The 19,704-nt window shown below is 41.4% G+C and overlaps 1 protein-coding gene across 10 annotated transcripts in view; it reads right to left on the bottom strand.

Annotated features, from left to right (window-relative positions):
• Positions 1-19,704, bottom strand: part of CTBP1 (C-terminal binding protein 1) — a 62,492-nt gene that overhangs the window by 19,221 nt on the left and 23,567 nt on the right. For 3 of the 10 annotated variants that reach the window (XM_061629840.1, XM_061629838.1, XM_061629837.1), the window contains exons 2-4: positions 9,496-9,585; positions 6,940-7,157; positions 354-508 (exon numbers count right to left, since the gene is read on the bottom strand). In XM_061629840.1, the coding sequence (XP_061485824.1) occupies positions 354-508; positions 6,940-6,946 (162 nt within the window). In that variant the 5' untranslated portion in view covers positions 6,947-7,157; positions 9,496-9,585. Of the gene's footprint in view, positions 1-353; positions 509-6,939; positions 7,158-9,495; positions 9,586-10,740; positions 10,764-11,561; positions 11,582-11,603; positions 11,627-16,545; positions 16,569-19,704 lie in introns of those variants that run through there. The other 7 variants (XM_061629835.1, XM_061629836.1, XM_061629842.1 and 4 more) reach the window with 6 other exon arrangements.

Below are 19,704 nucleotides of genomic sequence, written 5' to 3'. Positions count from 1 at the left end.
TGGGCAACCTTCTGGGTGTTGTAGGGCAAGAGGCAGAAAGCGGGCAGAGCAATGGATGCAATTCTTGTATTTGTGGAGCAGGCTACATTCCAGCCACACACACATCCATCCTCCATTCAGACAAGCAAGAAGCATTATCACAGTTAAGGGGCACATATCAGGCAGGCAAAAGCCAGGGCAGTTCCGTACAGAGCAGCATTGCTACATATCAGGCCCCTGTAGAGGGATTTTTCTGTTGTAGCTTGCCAAATGGATTATTATCTTTTTAGATGCCACTCAGAAGATGAGAAAATGGCAGTGCTACATACACAACACGTCCTAAATAAAGGTTTTAAAGAAATGCTTAGCTTTACCTTTTCATGGATCTCTTGTGTAGACTGTGCATCACAAAACGCCACAGTGGCTACGTCCTTCAGGATCGGCATTTCTACGGTACAATCACGACCATCCAGCAGTGCTACCAAAGGGCGTGGGTGCATGGGCCCATTCATGATTGGTGGTCGAATGCCTAAAATAAAAAAAGGGGAAACAATGTTTTCTACATACACTAAATTCCATTTCTATGAGAAATAATGTAAACAGAATATTTTTCTAGTCTGGTTAAAAGTTTTTAGATATGGAATACTGATTGGTTGAAGCAGAGAAAATGATATTAGTCAATGACTGACTTTAAAGCCACTTCTTTTGGTTTCTTATTAGAAAATAGAACCACCCCAAATACCAAAACACATACAGCAGAAAAATGAAAGATTACAAAGCCACCATGCAATGATTCACCAAGAATATTCTCTTATTGCATTGACTGTAATCAAGCTGGCATATAATGAGCAGAAACAGCCTTATGAGTCTTCTATGGTTGTACTCTGATGAGAAGAAAGTGTATCGTTTATGAAGCCTATGGAACAAAAGGCAACAGCTGATCAGCGTAAGCACTGCATGAAACCATGTTCAACTATCCCAACTTCGTTGAGTTCCTGAGAGTTGAGGAAGGCACACAAGTATCTGGCAAGAACCTACGCCAGATAGGTCTTTAAGAGACAGAGTGAATAGACCTAGCTGCTCAATCTCTATGACTTCCCCATGCAGCGAGCTAGGCTTTGGTACCCCCCAAATATATAGTTTCACTTTAATATAGTGCAGCTATGCAAATCTGGGTTAAGCACATGACAGGAAATGGTAATCACAGGTTCTTATCTGGTCTTACAATTGTTTCAGAATCTTGTAGGTGGCCAAAACTTGACAGCTGTTACCTGAACATAACACTAAACCCTTTAAAAGTGATTCATATTCTCCTATGTACCATACATACACCCATGATCTGAACAAGAAACTTGCAGTCAAAAGCATTTCTATTTCTCAAATATCCCAAGTGTTTTATTTAAAAGAAAGGAGTCAGTGAATCAATGTAGTTAAATGACTTGCCAGCTACAAGGCTGCGTATGGGGCAGAAAGCTCCAGCCCCTTTCCCTCATTGAAAGCATCTCCCCAACTCTAACCACTTTGGGGACATTGGTGTGGATTAGCCTTGCACCCCACTGGAGAATCTGTGAGCAGTGGAAGCTCCTGTTGACCACAAAATCCACTGCCACCATGCCTCAGAGGCTGTGCTAGGCTTGGTGAGCCACCCTGGAACCAGCATCAACAGGAAGAGGTTGTTGTTTTTGTACTACCAGACTACTGGATGGCCTGGTGGGACACAACCTTGCTCACCCTGGCTTTGCGACAAGATGACACAATCTTCAATGCAGGCTCATTATTAGAAATGGGGGAGGCCTGATCCCTCCCTCCGTTTCACTTGTGACAACAGCAATGAAAGTTATTCAAACTATGGAACAATAAGCTGGAAAATAATTTTCCCCACCTCCTCAGTATCTCTCTAATTGCAGGAGATTGTAGAGAAGCTGAATAAATTCTTACCATCATCTTCACAGTGGAAGATATATGGCAGATCCTTATGCCTGATCTTTTGCAGGGAGAGAGTCTGAGGAACTGAGGCAAATAGTGATGACAACAGTTGAAGTAGGCCTTATTGACAAGTCACAGGGTCCGGAAGGCATCCACCCAAGAGTTCCACTCAAGAGTTCCCAAAGAACTCAAATGTGAAATTGCTGATCCCATAACAAAAATATGTAACTTGTCCCTCAGATCTGCCTCCATATCTGAGGGCTGGAAAGTGGCCAATGCTTTATTTGAGAGCATCAACAAGCATATAGATAGAGATGATCCAGTTGACATAGTGTGCTTTGTCTCAAAAAGCTTTCAACAAGATACCAAAGACTCCTGAGCAAGCTTAGCAGTAAGGGAGTAAGAGGAGAGGGCCTCTTATAGATGAGGAGCTGGTTAAGTAATAAGAAGCAGAGTGTAGGAATAAATGGACAATTCTCCCAGTGGAAGAATGTAGAAAGTGGAGTCCCCCAAGAATGGATATCGGGACCTGTGCTTTTTAACTTGTTCATCAGTGAACCAGAGTTAGGGATGAGGCGATACTATATTGTGATACTATATTGTTCAGGATTGTTAAAACAAAAAGGGATTGTGAATAACTCCAAAAGGACTGAGTGAAAGGGCAGAAAAATGGCAAATGGAACTCAATGCAAACAAGTGTAAAGTGTTGCATGTTGGGGCAAAAAAATCTTAATTTCACATATTCATGGGGTCTGATCTGGTGATGACTGACTGGGATCAAGACTTTCAGGTCATAGTCAATAGGTTGATGAAGATGTTAACTCCGTTTGCAAGTAAGGACAGGTTATAAACTTAGCAACCACCATCACACCACCACCCAGTGTGTGGCAGCAGTTGTGAAAAAGGCAAATTCCATGCTAAGGTTCACTAGCAAAGGAACTGAAAATAAAACTGCCAATATCATAATGGTACTATACAAATCTATGCTGCCTCACTTAAAAAAAATATTGAAGAATTAGAGAAGGTTAAAACGTACAACCAAAATAATCAAGGGGATGGAGCACTCCCATACAAGGACAGAAAATATTTGGGGGTTTTTAGGTTAGAGAAAAGGACATTAAGAAGTGATAGATGTGTATAAAATGATGCATGACATGGAGAAAGTGGGCAGCGAAAAGTTTCCCCCCCTTTCATATAACACTAGAATTCACGGACACCCAATGAAGGTGAATGCTGAAAGATTCAGGACGGACGAAAGAATGTACTTCACACAACACCTAGTTAAGTTATGGAATTCACTCCCACAGAACACAGTGATGGCTACCAACATGGATGGCTTTTAAAAAGATTAGACAAATTCATGGAGGATAAGGTTATCAGTGCCTTCTAGCTACAATGACTATGCTGTGCCTCCATGAATACCAGTTGCCAGAAGTTTCAAGAGGAGAGAGTGCTCTTGTGCTCAGGTCCTGTTTGCGGGCTTCCCATAGGCATCTGGTTGCCCATTGTGAGAACAGGATGCTGAAGAAGATGACCCATGGGCTTGATCAGCAGGCTCTTCTTATGTTCTCTCCCTCTCCAATTATTTAGATCACTGCTGCTGCGAGAGGCCAAAGGGGTCTGACAATGCTTGTTTCCTCAGATCCATTTCTTTCCCATATTTAGCCACTAACAATGACTTCAAACTCCACATTTGTCCATATCCTTGCTTGTGAAGCAGAAGAAAGTAAGGAATGCTTCCCCACATACCGCCTCGCTTGATTGTGGGGGGGAAGCGTTGCAGCCCTGAAGCTATGTCTGCTTCCTTGGAAGCTTTTAATAGCTGTTGTTTTATAAAAAATATTTAGTTGTTATTGTTTGCACAAATAGCAGTCACGACTCCTATCCCTTAACCCTGAGTTTTGTCCATGGTCACTCAGGTGAAATGAAAATGAGAAGTCCTGCAAACATTTGTGGAACAGACAGTATCATGGAAGTGGTGCACATTACAGGTTCTGGCCTAGAGCCTAGCAATAATCAAATATTCAGAATTAAAACATTTAAAATTAAAAATCAGTGCAATGACCAACAACAAAATCTCTTGTTGGGCTCCTATGGGGAAGAAGGGCGGGATATAAATCTAATAAATAAAATAAAAATACAGAACATAGCTAAAAATTGTGAACAAGCATGGCGTAGAACACTGGCATTCAGTATTTGCAGATCTAGAGTCCAGTTTTAAACCCAACAGGAACCATGGAACCTACTCTTTCTTTTGTATGTTATTTTTCACTTTACCATATTTATCATGCAGTTCTTGTACATAGAGTCATCCTTTTCCCTCTAAATCTCCACATTCTCTCCATCTTTTTTTCTTCCCTCCCCTTTCTCTCTCTCCAAAATAAGGTTTTCGTATCACCAGAGTGACCTACCTGTTGAAGACCAATGACATAGCTATAAAGCACTTGTATAAAATGGGAAAATACAGGTTCAAATTCTCACTTAGATATGAAGCTCAGTATGTGGTCTTCGGTGTCTTTTTTAGACCATCCCACCCCTCAAGACTGTTGTTTTCTGCACCCATTTGTCTACTGTGACTCATTGTGTCAGAAGGGGGCACATGTGACAACAATCCAGGTGCCCAGTCATCATCGATAATTTAAAAGTTGGGTTATCCTGCACCTGGGTTGCTGAAGAGAGCACCAAGCATGTTGTTGTTGTTGTTGTTGTTATGTGCCTTCAAGTCAATTTCGACTTATGGCTACCCTATGAATCAGCGACCTCCAGTAGCACCTGTTACAAACCACCCTGTTCAGATCTTGTAAATTCAGGTCTATGGCTGCCTTTATGAGATCAATCCATCTCTTGTTTGGCCTTCCTCTTTTTCTACTCCCTTCTGTTTTTCCCAGCATTTTTGTCTTTTCCAGTGAATCATGTCTTTACTTCCATTATTTATTTATTTATTTATTTTATTTATTAGATTTTTATACCGCCCGACTAGCAACAGCTCTCTACATTACATAAGACTTGTGAATAATTATTCACTTATACAGGAAAGCTTTTGTAAATTGGAAGAGATTTGCATAATCGCCTGTCAGGTTGTCAGTGCATCATTAATTCCTAACCTAAGTATATATTTAGATGACAAATGAGGCTAGTATGTTTTTGAGCTGGTATAGCACTGTGGGGAGGAGAGCCTGGCTAGAAGTCCAGAGTCGGTGAGTTCAAATCCCTGCTTGTGTCTCCTGGGTGTAAAGGGCCAGCTAAAGATCACTCCCACAGTGAGTGGCTCAGGGGTTACGTGTCCTGCCACCTGTGTAGCTGTGGGCAAGCTGCATAGTCCCAAGGAGCCCAGTTGCCCCCCAGCTCACAGTTGCGGACAAGGAAGGGGCTGGCTTGTGCAGCTGTGGCAAGCTGAGCAGGCCCTAGCCAGCTGGGGAGGACTAGCCTCAGAGGGAGGCAATGGTAAACCCCCTCTGAATACCGCTTACCATGAAATCCCTATTCATAGGGTAGCCATAAGTCAGGATCGACTTGAAGGCAGTTCATTTCCATTTCTATTTTCTTTTACCATGCGGTTCTTCACTGTATCTCCTCCTGCCACCCTCTAGTACCACTTCTCATTTCCTCCACAAGTTTTGTTCTTTTAAAAATATTCTTATTGAAATCCCTCTTTCCCACTCTAATTTCAACTCACTTATTTCCTTCTCTATTCCTTTCCCCCTCATTCACTCCCCCCCTTTCTCTTTTTATGCACTCCTTTTTCCAATCACCCTCCCTGGAAGAGGATTTAATTGGAGCATGGCTTGCCAGGATGCTATTCTGGAGCCTCTTTCAATACTAGCGCTGAGCTCTGGTGGCAGATATGAAATAGTAATTGGATGAATGGCTGTGAGCATATGCAGAATGTCTAGCAAGCTAGACTTAAGCCCTGATACCTTTCTGTTAAGCTCCCACCTCTCTATGGTGCTCTGCTCTCTGTCCCTCCCTTCTACTAATCTAGCTCCTAGAATATCTGGTTGACTCCCATGTGGTTTTTTTGGTGGTTTTTTAAAAACACTTTTTGCACCCTGGATCAGTCTGATAACATTTCATTATAATGAAAGCCAGCCAGGGCTGTGCGTATTTTGCAATTTTCTGGAAGTACAACAAAAGGCAGAATTTGAAAACAAGCCCAATATTCAACATTGTAAGAATCTCAACAAATACTCGTTTGTTTCTGTTTCTTGTTTTGAAGAAAGGACTTCTGGGAAAAGTTAAGGCATTTAGAAAATTTGTGTCCATTCTTTCTTTATGTAATAATGTTGACTTACAGATCTGGTTCAGATGCAACACTGAGTGGTTTCCAGTTATGTGAACAAGTCTGCACAAGCCTTGTGGTTCTGTGCTATTCCCTCCTCCTGTGGTGTAGGTGTGAGTAGACATAAAGTTCTGGTTTTAAAATAACAGCAACTCCCTATTACATTTGAATTCTGGGAACTGTGGTTAGTTTAAACTAGGGTGGGCAACCTGCCATCCTTGGCCTAATCTCATGTTGGTGGATGGGGGTGTGGGATAGGGGAGGAGAGAACAGGGCTGACTGAATTGAGAGAGACAAAGAAAATGTGGTGGCCCATTCATTTTTGGCTTTAGCCCTTTCCACTGCTGGCCTACAGCCTGAAACAGATTACTCCTGAAGGAATGTGGCCCTTGACAAAAAAAACATTCCCCACTTCGTTTTACACTATGGTCAGTGAACAAGTCAGGATCATTAATTGTGGATTGATCACAACGAATTTGAGCTACCAGAGTTCCCTTGCATTCACATATAACAGGGAACTCTGGTTAGTTTAGGGTTTTATCTGAAATGGCCCATTCACTACAAAGGCCTTCAAATCAAACCCTCACAATGCATGACCTGCAAGAACTCAAAAAAATAAAAGCAGACCTTTCACCACAAACATAAACCAGTGTTGAAGGTCCAATGTTTTGACAAGCATTTCCTTAAACAGAGAGTCTACGTTGATTAAAAACAGTTTGTAAACTAATCCCAGAGTTCTAGGAACCCCTACCAACCTGACATCTTTTAAAATGGGTTTCAGTTTCAGAGTCATTAATTCCACTTCTCAGCTATTTACAGTCTTCAGTACTGGAAGTCAACACAGCAAACTGTCATTTGATCCTCCTCCTCATCTCTTTAACTTTTCTTTCAGCCTCCTGCAATCTTGAATCAAATCTTTTAAAACTTCTTATCCACTGCAACCTCTGTATCTTGGCTCGAGTTCAATTTTTTACTAAAAATCAAAACACAAAAAAATACAGTAAGACAACATTAAGGGTCTGACAACTGTAAAAGCCAGCAGGTTCAAACTTAAAAGATCCCACTGAATCTCCTTTCCAACTGCAGGCTACCTTCATTCACTTAACATTTCATTGACATTAGGAGATGAAGGCAAATACTGATGCAAACACTGCATCATTTTGTCCCCGCTGTCTTGGGTAAGTTAATAACTATCCATAGACATGATGTGAAAGTGGTACAGTAAGCTAAACACAAAAACTGGAAGCAACAATTGCTCCCCCCCACCCCAAATCTTGTCTTGTTGCTTGAAGATTTGTTGGCAGTGCACCTGAACCCATCTTTTAGAAGGAAAGCAAAAAGGGAAATAATGCAAGGCAAGAACTACTACATGGGTCAGTAAAAGATAAGCTCACCAAGAGGAGTGAACTGTGATGACCGTAAAAGATGATATTAGCTATGTTATCATCCAAAAAGTAATTTGTTTGTAAAACCTGTGCAACATATTTAGGAGGCAATTGTGAGGGGTTTTTTGTCAATTGTGAAATAATAGTGTTGTGTGAATGCATGCATTTATAAATATATACAATTCACTAGTACATGGGAGCAGTTCAGTAGCTATTTCATAAATGCACTGAAATGTGTCATAGGAGCTAGGTCAGTCTTTTCTCTTGAGACAGGCACCAAACATCGTATATGACCTTAGAAAACTTACTGCAGCTGGAAGAACTAACGATCCAGTGAGAAGTCTTAACTTTGAATTTGCTGTACTTAGGGAATGAAGTTAAACCCTTAATGTTTTCCAAATGTCTTTTAATTTACTTAGCTAACAATTTAATAATTTAACAGCCTTTAGTTTACTGACCACTGATGAAACAGACTACTGTAATGGCATACTATATCATGCATGTATATATGATCCAAGGGCAATATTGAACCAATAATACATTCTTCTATACTGGTAGATGCTGGTGATCTATTGCTTTGTCAGCCCACTCAAGATATTTTGCAAACTATCCTATTAACCATTTAATAGATTAAAATTTCAAAACATTTCCAGACAGGCAATATTTTGAAGATGTCACAGATACTTCACCAATATAATCAAGCAAATTATTCAGAAAGTTATTTTAAACATTTTCTGAATCAAGATATGCCCAAAGATTTTCACCACTGCAAGTAGCAGTGAATACTTTTTCTATAGGGAACACTTCTGATCAAGCATCTAATCACAAACAAAAAATATTAACCTGTGGTGAGTAATAAAAATGAATGCCTTTAGCCATATTTTATGCATATGCGCTAACTTGCACATGCAAGAGAATCTTTTAAAACAGCGTAATTAATAGCACCACCCATGTGTAAATTCCATCCTACACACGGACTGATCCAAGTTAAAGTGTGTGAAAATGATTAGATTTATTTCCAAATTTAACACAAATATTAGATCCAAGGTAGGACATGCCCCACTGTGTACAAGAGTGTTTGTGTGTGCTTCTGTATACCTATACACAGTTTTGTAATCTTTCAAAAAAATTCCTATATTCTTTTATAAAGTTATATCCTTAAACAATAAAAAGACGTAGGAAAAGCCCCACTTTCCTCATTCTCTTGACTAGTCATGGAATTACAATCAATTCTGTGAACTCATAAGTATTGTATTTTCTGGTATATTATGGAACAGATAAATCAACAGATTTCTGCAGCAAAACCTCTTCACGATGCAATTCCCATCACACCTTGATCTAACTATGGCACCCTTTATGCACTGCTATTACTCATTTTTAATGGGGTGTACTGTGGTTTAAATTTGATGATTTTATTACATTTTTATTATTATATTCTAATGAAATTCTGAACACTGCCTTGAAGGCACAATTGCAGGGCTTTTCAACAAACCCAGCTATGTTTTGGGTACTATTTTATATTTTAAAAATTTAAGTGTTGACAATTGCATCAATTACTTATTTTTAAAAAAGTAGTATTTTCTAAATAATAGCCCAAATCCAGAGAAAGTTAGGTTGAATCCTACACATATTTACCTGGGGCTAACTTCTGAGCTAACTTATGCATAGGACTATATTGTTGGACAGATTAATGTCCCATTCATTTCAATGTCACTTAATCAAAACTAGCTGGTTCTATTGATTTGACTAACTTTCTCTGGATCTAGCCAATAGCATTTCAACTTAATGATGAATGATATGAAATACACATTTTAAAGTTAAAATTAAAATTGATTTGTATGTCATTTCTTCATTGACTACTATAGTTAAATTGCTCTATGCATACCTCTGTGAATTCATTATTTGTAGGCCCAACATTCGACCTACCTTTCATGTTCTAACATCTGTGTGCAAAATCCATGTAATTCTTTATTTTTTTCTTTTTTCCTCAAAACAAATGCTTGAATTCTCCTTTTTCTGAAAAATATATGAATGCCAAAAAAGCACAATACTCATGAGTAACCCTATAAATTACAAACCAGCAAGTGTGTGAAATGGAAGGATAACATAACAGAGAGGAGTTTCATTTTCTCACTTCTAAAAAGTTTGGATTATTTATAAAATTCCCTGTGGGCACTGCCTTTTCCAGAAGCTGGATTCTAGTTTACCTTCATTTTACTATGTAATGAACCACAGGGTATTTTTTTACAAAATAAGAAGATATACTATTAAAACATGTAAAAAAACAAATATTTTTGAAGGTGTCATCACTAGTACTGGACATATGCTGATCACTCAGAAAAGTCTTACCCTTATACTTGTAATACGTTCCCTGTGGTCTCCAAATTTCATCCTACTTATAATAATTTACACTAGCAATTGTTCCAATCAGGTAAGTTAATAAATTATTTACCATGATTTACAAAATCATGGGGGCTTAAAAAACAATGACAAGCTGATGAACACATGTGTGATCTGTCTGTATGTGCAGTCTGTGTGAGACAGGGAAAGAAGTATCTGTGGTCTATGTTTATGTGGGTGAGCATCAGAGGGGGGCAGGCAGACATGAGTCTGTGGGTGGGGAGTATGTGTGAGAGAGGGTGTGGTGCAATCACCTTGCTTATTTTTCCTGGTATTGGGACATCCTTCCTATTATTAGACAGCAACAGCATCATTGTGTGTGCATCTATGATCAATACTGCATGATCTGCACAATCACAACCAACAGAACATAAGTGATTCCCCACAGCAAGCATGAATAAATGGATGAAGCAGCCATATCTGTACTCTCTCTAATTTTATACCACACCTCCATGACTGCCACCCACAGTATGTTCTCAAAATCTGAAATGTGCCCACTGGTCCAAAAACATTAGTGACCTCTGGCTGCCTGGTATAGCCTTACACAAACATAAGGTTAAGCAGAAGAATGCAATTGGCATTTTTGTAAGGTTTCTTCTACCAACCCACTAAAATACGGTAAACACTAAACAGGCATTCGTCACTGCAGTTAAAGGAGATGTCACAGTTAATTGTTGATCTTTCCAATTTTGAGCTCAGATCTCCAACCTATTTGCACAGATTTTGGACAAACACATGAGAGCTGAAAAGCACATGTCTGAATTTACTTACATTTATGTTTTAACTAACATACAGTCGTGTTACAGCAGGGTCTCCTCAAGGATATTCCAGGTTCCTTCCCAAAAGTTTCAGCTAAATAGCTCAAAGGAACCGTTAGAGATAAGACAAGGAAGCAGTGACTGCCTTCTACTGCTAGTGAAAGAAGCCAGCATGAGCATCATACTTCCCTATCTGTCAATTACAGCAGTCATTTTGTTTCACTTGGCCCTCACTGTATCATCTCCTGAAAATCAGTGCTCATCCTATCACCTCAGAACAAACCTGAGTGCACTTTTGAAATATTTTTAATAAATTAAATAGCTTTCAACATATTCAACTATTTGTTTTTATTGTGAAAATAATTATTCCTATCAACTATTCAGGCAGGGGGATTTAGTTCCCACCAGCCCAGGCCTTCCTATCACTGTAATTTTTGAAAGGGTTTCAAACATAAGGAATAGTTACATAGATGCTAGCTGGATCAGAGGTCTAGACTACCACATTTGGAACTGGAGCAAAATTGCATCTCCAGTTGTGTTTCCTGAAAATTAAACATGTTTTATACTTCTGATTCTGAGTGGCACATACAGAAATAGTCACAGAGCTGATTTATCTAATTTAAGGTCATAAACTTTTCTTTTCTTGAGACATTAACTTTATGGAGGTTTTCTTTTTAGTGAATTCACTAAAGGTGAATTCACTGTGATTCACCTTCCCCTTGGCTAAAGTTGCTATTTGTGGCAGTAAGAGTTCCAACTGCATAACGCCACAGCAGAGTTGGTCAGAATGATAAAAAGAAAAATGTTGCATTTAAAATTATCTAATATCCTCACCATGAGTCTCTGATGCCATCTGAGCCTATTAAAATCACTTACGGTCAAGCTTTCTTAAGCTTTCTTCAATTAAGAGCTAGAAGCATTCTTGCGCTTTCCTGCACAACAAAGGAAGTGGGGTGGAATCAGACAACCATGTACAAAGTGGAAACTTACTAGAACTTACTTCAGAACAGCCTTTGCAAGCCTAGTGCCCTTCAGATGTTTTAAATTACAACTTCCATCAAACATGGTTAATGGGTGAGGATGATGGGTGTTCCTGTCCAAAATAACTGGAGGACACCATATAATGTCCCATCTAATCATTTAGAAAGCTGGTTGCTGCTACAGAGGGGACAGAGGAAATTGCCTTATACCAAGTCAGGCCATTGCTCCATTTACAGTAGTTCTGATTGAAATATGGAGCCTTTCTCTGCCCTACCTGTAGATTAGGATGAGGAACTTCTGGCCCTTGGGATTTTTAAAACAACTTATGAATCAAAGTTATAGAATAGGAAATGTTTAATTCCCCTCTGTTTAAATAAATAGGTAAATACACAACCTATTGGGCATGAAATATTGGCCAAGAATAAATACATCACTGTAAATAAAAGAACTTCAAACATATGTGAAACTTGTATGATTTAAGTGATCTGGGTAGTGGTAACAAGCATCTCAGGGCATGAATGACACAATTATTTGTGGTTCTGTAGAAATTAATCACCACAAAACATTTTTGTTTGCAACTTTAAAATGAATATGAAATGACGAATTTTACTCAGGAACAAAAAATGAATGCTTACAGACCCAAGCATATTGTAGTTATGCTGTTTTGCTATTTCTGCTTCTTCTTGATAGGAAAATTGTATTTTAGTCTCCATATATCCCAATCTGCACTCAACACCTGAGGAAATCTGCCCACAGCTTGTGTGTGCGCGCTTTGAACAAATGGCACATCTCCCTTTCCAAATGAATGTCTGCCTCCTCCATGACAGCAAACAAAACTGCTCATAGTAACATTTGCTGAAAATTATATACCTATCTCTATGTGCACCTTAAATATATTTTGAGTTTTTTTTAATTCAATAAAAGCATTTTCCAGAGTAGAAATCATTCTTGTGCCATTTATGAATGTGAAGGCCCAGTGAAAAATCACAAGACCTGGCTGGCAAGCCCAGCACAGAAATTCTTTGGTGTGTGCAGAAGCCTCTACACAACTGCATTAAAAAAACACCTGCTCACTTGCGTGAATCAGATCTCAATGATATACTTACAGAACAGTGACAGCAAGTGGCCAGGAAATCTGGATTTCTTCAAAGTAACTGGAAGGTTTTGTCACTATTTAAGCTTTGAAAGATTTCCATCCCCTCAAATTAATGTAACAAAATAGTTTATTGAATTAATTAATCCTCTTGCACCAAAACATCTGGCAGGATACAAGAATCACTTCAAAAGATTCAATACAGTAAATGCTGCTATAAGATAAATGCAGCTAAAAAAGGTAAAGGTGTCCCCGCACTTGTAGTGCGAGTCGTTTCCGACTCTTAGGGTGACGTCTTGCGACATTTACTAGGCAGACCGTATATATGGGGGGGCTTGCCAGTTCCTTCCCCGGCCTTTCTTTACCCCCCAGCATATGCCGGGTACTCATTTTACTGACCACGGATGGATGGAAGGCTGAGTGGACCTCCACCCCTTTTAACGGAGATTCGACTTCCTCCTTCCATTGGAATCGAACTCCGGCTGTGAGCAGAGCTTCAGCTGCGTTACCGCCGCTTACCACTCTGCGCCACGGAGGATCTAAATGCAGCTAAATCAGTGATAAACAACCTAAACGAAAACAACCAAAAACACACCTTTCCAAGCACAATTACCTTCAAGTTAATCAAGAACAAACATAGACAGTGTTAAAAGCATTAATTGCAGTTAGAATTAGTTAAAGGCCTGGGAGAAAATAAAGGTCTGGTGCTGAAAAGATGTTAAAATAGGTGAGTCTCTTTGTGGATGACATTCAATAAAAGGCTCTCTTTTGTTACCCCACTCTGCAGTTCAGCAGGAAGAGGGAGTCAGGAGCAATGCCTCTGGGGATGATCTGTAATGATGCAGTGAGGGGGTCCTCACTGCAATGCCTACAAAAGTGTCCAATGACCACTTTGGGAAAATGACCAATAATCAAACTTGAAAACCTGGCTAGAAACCAAGCTTCAAAGTTCTTTGCTGGGGCACATGTAGGGTGAGCACACTCCTTTCCACAGTCAATTCCAATCAGATCCCAGCCTCCCTCCCTTCCACTCTGGACAGGAAGGGTACAAGAGGGAAGGGACAACACTCTGCAGTCACTTTTGTTTTCTGGACGTGGCAGAAGCACTCATGCTGGGGAGGGAGCTCTGGGCCATAGGGACCATTTTTCAATTTTTCCTCCTTTTTGAGGCTTTAATTTTTTCCTGTCTCTTGTCAGAAAACCCATTTCATGCTTGGTGGTGGTGGGGGGGGCTTTAGGCCATTGAGGCCACTCTTTCTATTTCCCCCTTTTTGAGTTTTTCTTTTCTTTTTGCAAAATGGGGGAAAGGGCATGACATTTTCCAATCACTTGCCTGAGCCACAGAAACTCATGCTCATGCAGTTGCAGGATGCTCTGGGCTACAGAGGCCCGTTTATGCTCCCCTCCTGTTCTGAAGCTGGGGGAACTGCCCACTTAGATTAATTTTAACAAAACCATTTAGATGAGGACTATTTCCCATTTGTCAGCCATCTGGAAACGAATAAGCATTCTGAAAATTCCAGCAGATATTGCAACCTCTCACAGTATTATTTAGCAATCAAAGCAACAGGATGAATGCTGCATATGTTCCATTAAAATTCTTGATCAATAATGTACAGCTACTGTGGTTTCTGGCTTATATTTCTATTTATTCTTTTTATATCTCTGAATCACACACACATTAGCTTTTTTAAAAATTATTTTTAGCTGATAATCCACTTCAAACATTGAGTCTAGTCCAATGTCTTCTGACCAGAACACGCTTTTTAAAGCTTGCAGATAAAATATCTTAGGTTAATAGGAATATCTGGTGTTGATTTAATAGTTAATATTGTTATCCTGAATCAATACCCCCTATAACACACTCTCAGAAAGCATTTTTTCCAGCCTCGTGCTCTTGGACTTTTGGTTTGCATAGAACATCTACTGCTAATGTGTATATAATCACTAATTGGGATAGCACAAAGAGTTCCTGAATTTACCTTAGGTTCTTCCGCGCAACACACTTCAGTCTCTGATTCAACTATTGACCTGAATATGCACAGAGAGTAAAGAGAAGGGCCTGCTTCCAGGGCCGGCACCAGACATGCCGGGCCCTTGGGCACCAGCTTGCCCTGGGCCTTGGTACGCATGTGTGCACACACACATACACGCTAGTACATGCCCAGGGCCAGCCCCGGACACGCTGGAGCCCTTGGGCAAAAGCCTGCCCTAGGCCCCAGCACTCCCCTTCCACAATTCGCGCACGGCAAGAGCTTCGGGACTCTGCCATTCCCTTCCTTAACTTACCTTGTTCTGCAGTTGCGCACGCAGTGGTGCCCTTAGGAAAGATGGAAGCTGAGGTTTCCCTAAGGAGCTGAAGCCTCTGCTGCCATCTTGGTTCATGGCAGGAATGTGAGCGCACAGCTTGCCCTTTCTTGTCCGCAACTGCCAGCTGGGTCCTTGCGACTATGCAGCTTACCCACGGCTGGACAGGTGGCAGGGCGTGTAACCCCTGAGCCACTCACTGTTGGGATAATCTTTAGCTGGCCCTCTACACCCAGAAGACATGAGTGGGGATTTGAACTCACAGACTCTGGACTCCTAGCCAGGCTCTCCTCCCTACTGTGCTATACCAGCCTTCTACCAACAAGGGAAGACTTGCCTCTATCCTAGGTTTGAAAGGTTTCCAACTTGCCTCAGAGGACCTCAGTGGGCTCGGCTGCCTAATAGGCAAAGTCTGAGGGCACACAAAGGAAAACTAAGGATGAGGGCAGGAAATGCCACCTGAACAATCCTGTCAGTATTGAGACTTTTGCCCCTGATGCCAGATTTGAATGTGATTTTATAGTGAGAATCTTTTGTAAGCTGTTTTGCAAGCTCTCAAAGCAAGTGGGATTTTAGTATTCTAAGCAAAATTTTAAATACTAAAAAGACAAAAAAGCAGAGTTAGCTGTGAAAATCCATTGGAAAAAAAATAAAAATCCATAGTCGGGCAATACCTTTATTAGGGCTAACCATAAATCCACAATGCAGAAATCAACTCTTTTGGATTCTCTGAAAGTTTTATCAAAGGTTAAGAGGGGAAATGAGGGGAAGAAAAACCAGGCCTGATGTTGAAGCCACAAAGTCTTCATTTAGTCAGAGTCTTAAAATGAAGCATAGGAAGAGATTGCAGATTAAATTCAATTAGGCTCCACTAGATACTATGCAAGTCTCAGGTTGCACTGAGGGCTTCTGGGACAAAGCAGCAAATAATGGCTAATCCCCCCTTTCTGAAGATATAAAATCCAGGAATTATTATGGATCTGTTATTTCTGAATGACATGACCGGCGACTAGTAGCAGTGAAACACACAGGGCTATGACGTCAAGACTCAAGGGTAAGTTGAACACTGAGACATTATGGACAGTATCCAACTAACTTGTTCCATCAGCACAAAGATTTATGCTTGTGCAACAGAACTTCTTCCCTGTTCTCTCCCTCCATGTGCCCCACACCCACCCCAGATTTGCTCTGGAGGGGTGGGGGAAACAGATTTAGGAGGCTTGCAGGGGAAGAAGGCAGGGTTCCGTCGCATAAGCATGACTTAGCGCTACATTGGAAACAATTTTGTGGAGGGGGAAAGGGAAATTTTGGCTGTTTTTGCTGGTAGTCTCTTTGTTTCTTGTAATATGTAGTGCCAGTATTCAACTAACATCAGTCAAGGTTAGAGGGATGGGGAGGCGGCACAGCAGTTATCCATAAAAACGCCATCATCCTTACCAGGAGGCCAGTCCATCTGGGAGCTGGATGTGCAGGTTTGTACTTGATGTTGGGAAGCAGAGACAGACAGGGATCTTGGTGGTGGTCTCTGCACAACAAATCCCCCAACCCTGGGGAAGGTGGAGGGTGACAGCAGGGTGAGAGCAAGGCAGCAATAGATATTCATGAGGCAGCTGGCCATAACATAGATAAACATGGCACATGAAGGCACCCAACATTGGAAGTAATTACAAAAAATAAAAATACAGTCATATTTTGCCTCCATGCCCTAAAATATAGGGGGCAATAATGACGCCCAGCAGCATCAGTAATATTGGAATGAAAATACTTTAACTAGGATTAGAGGAAATAAGTATGGTGCTGGAACCAACCTGCCTAGCGGTCTCTGATTGCATACCAACTTCCTCGACCTCAGGGAAGGCAGAGGGCACTGGCAGGGAGAGAGGAGGAGAGCAACAGACGGCCCAATAAAGTGTAGCGATGAAAAAGAACAGTGGAGGAGTGCTTTGAGCTGAGGCCCTTTAAGACAGGGGGCAGAATGTTGCCAGGAGCAGGAAATGAATAAGCATGAAACAAACAACAAGAACAACGGAGTCTTTAGGCTCCAGGGGCCCTTTAAGACAGGGGACAGTAATGTTGCCAGCAGTATGGGGGGAAAGGGAATATTCACTGGAGACTTTTGACATGAGGCACGGTAAGATATAGCCTGGGCACACAGGCCAGGCAGCAAGGAGGAGGTAATATACAGCCGAAACGTGTAGGCCACACAATAAGGAGGGGATAATTAATAACAGCTTCAGCACACAGGCCAGGCAGCAAAGACTCGCCTTGTAAGTTGCAGCACATGATAGTAGCAGCAGCAGCATACTATTAGGATTAGCATCATATAAATCCTTTAACAAGACACGATCATTAGAAAAGGCAAGGCCAGACTGACTAAGGGTCTCCACACAAGAACTTCCCTGACACTGGGGAAGGCAGAGAGCAGCAGGGACAGATAACAACAGTAGCAACTCTACACGAGACAGGCAATGCAAGCTGCAGCAGAGAGGCTACACTGGCTGTCCCTAGGCTTGGCACCGTGACCCACCAGGGTTCCACTTGGCGGGCTCCAGGCCTGCTCCTGCAGAAATGTCCAAGGCCTCATCCTGCTGATGGTGCTCTGGGGCAGGCAGCTGGAGTTGCCAACTTAGGCTAGCAGCAGATAGTAAGATCAGCAGATGCAGCCCCCATGACTGCATATAAGAAAAGCAACTAGCGGGGTGGTAGGGGAGCTGGACTTTCCTTTTTATTATTGATAGGAAGTACCTTCAATCCAGACCTTAAATGTCAGATGGGAGGGGAGGGCAGGGGAGGAGGTGAGCTGGATTTTGTTATTATTGACACCATCTCCAGTATGTCCTTCTGAGGCTAGTCTGTCCTACTACTGGTGGTGGTGGTGGGAGCAAACCTGCTCCTACCCCAGGAAGCTATTTCAGAAGGAGGCAGGAGGCACTTTCAGCGGCAGCCTGTTGGGGAGAGAGGGAAGAGAGCTCACCCCACTGCTGGACATCACTGACATCCTGGAGGAGGAGATGTCCAATGCCATCAGTTTGGTCAAGGGTCTCTTAAGCTCCTCTCCCTATACACAACAGAGCGCTGTCAAGCATCAGAAGAAGCTCCCGTGAGAACAGGATGTTGGACTAGATGGGCCCCTGGCCTGATCCAGCAGGCTCTTCTCATGTTCTGCCACATTAGCCACTGCTGCACCATGGCTGCTACTACACAGATGCCTCAGTTTAGTGTTATTTCATTCTGTGCTGTATGTGATGTGTGCTTCTGCACTGATACTCACACAAGATGTACTCAACAAGATTTGCATAATACAAACAAATCACAAAACGACTAAGACACAGAAAACAGGACACAGCTATGACTATTAGGACCAAAATTGGGGGTTCAGATATAAAACACAAACGATTTTTTAATTTTACTGTAAAGAAGGATGGGAAATGATGGATTAGGAAAGGTTTAGGAAATATATTATAAAACTGAGTAGTGGATGGGTACTTGACTAGCAAGGTAAGGAAGACTGAATTTAAAAAATACAAGACAATAAATCACCAACAGACAAAAAGACTGGCACTAATGGAAAGATGACACAAGTGCACACACAGACAAGGAAACAGCTATGCCTATTATTATTTATATGCTGCACTTCCTCCCACGAGGAGCCCAGGGTGGCAAACAAAAACACTAAAAACACTCTAAAACATCATAAAAACAGAGATTAAAATATATTAAAACAAAACATCTGAAAAAACATCTTTTTTTAAAAAAAGGTTTTAAAACATCTTAAAAAGTGGTCAGCCAACTCAGGCACTGGCCAAAGGTCTCTGCTGCTGGGGCTGGGAGGGTGGAGTTCACGCTCCACAATCCCCACCAGCATCAGGTTGAGGGCATGATGACAAATCGCAACTGGACAGTGGCGCAGATCACAGAGCAGCAACTCCACTCTCCCAGGCAGCACTACCCCCAGATGTGCACAACTGGCATATGCTTAAGTCATGCCACCTCCTGTGTCACCGGAGCAGTGTGCTATGCGTGCATGCTTGCCATCAGCCAAGGTGGCAACAGGCCATCTTGAGTGATGGCAGGCATGTACGCTGATGTGCTGACATGGCAACACAAGAGGTGGCACAACCAGGTGTATTTAAGTGTGAGCGCAGGGGGGCAGGGGCCTGCTGCAATCTAGTGCCCGCTGCAGTTTGGTGCTAGCCCTGTATGCTTATAAAAATAGTGCCAATTAATTGGGGGGGGGAGATGACATTGCCTAAATAACTGAGATAAGGCATAATTTTTTTAAAAAAAGAAAAAGGAGGATGGGACTGATTGATTGGGAAAGGAAAGGATAAAAGGAAGAAAATATTGGTATAGTCTAGGAAGGACTAAAGAAAAACAAAACTAAAGAAAAACAAAACAAGCTGAATAACGTACCTAAACCACAAAGCAAACTCAACTTTCACAAACATCCTCTCTATCAAAAGAAAAAAGAAAAGACAAAAGTGAAACCCGTGAAAATAAGCTCATGGTTTTAAGACTTCATCATCACCCCTTTTCAACCAGCATTGGGATTTGGCGAGATCTCCTAGCTTTGGATTGGAACAAACTGACCCAGAT

Source organism: Rhineura floridana, chromosome 5 (assembly GCF_030035675.1).
Source record: "Rhineura floridana isolate rRhiFlo1 chromosome 5, rRhiFlo1.hap2, whole genome shotgun sequence".
Taxonomy (NCBI): Eukaryota; Metazoa; Chordata; class Lepidosauria; order Squamata; family Rhineuridae; genus Rhineura; species Rhineura floridana.
The sequence above is the reverse complement of the archived record's forward strand: the minus strand, read 5'-3'. Positions and strand labels throughout refer to the sequence as shown.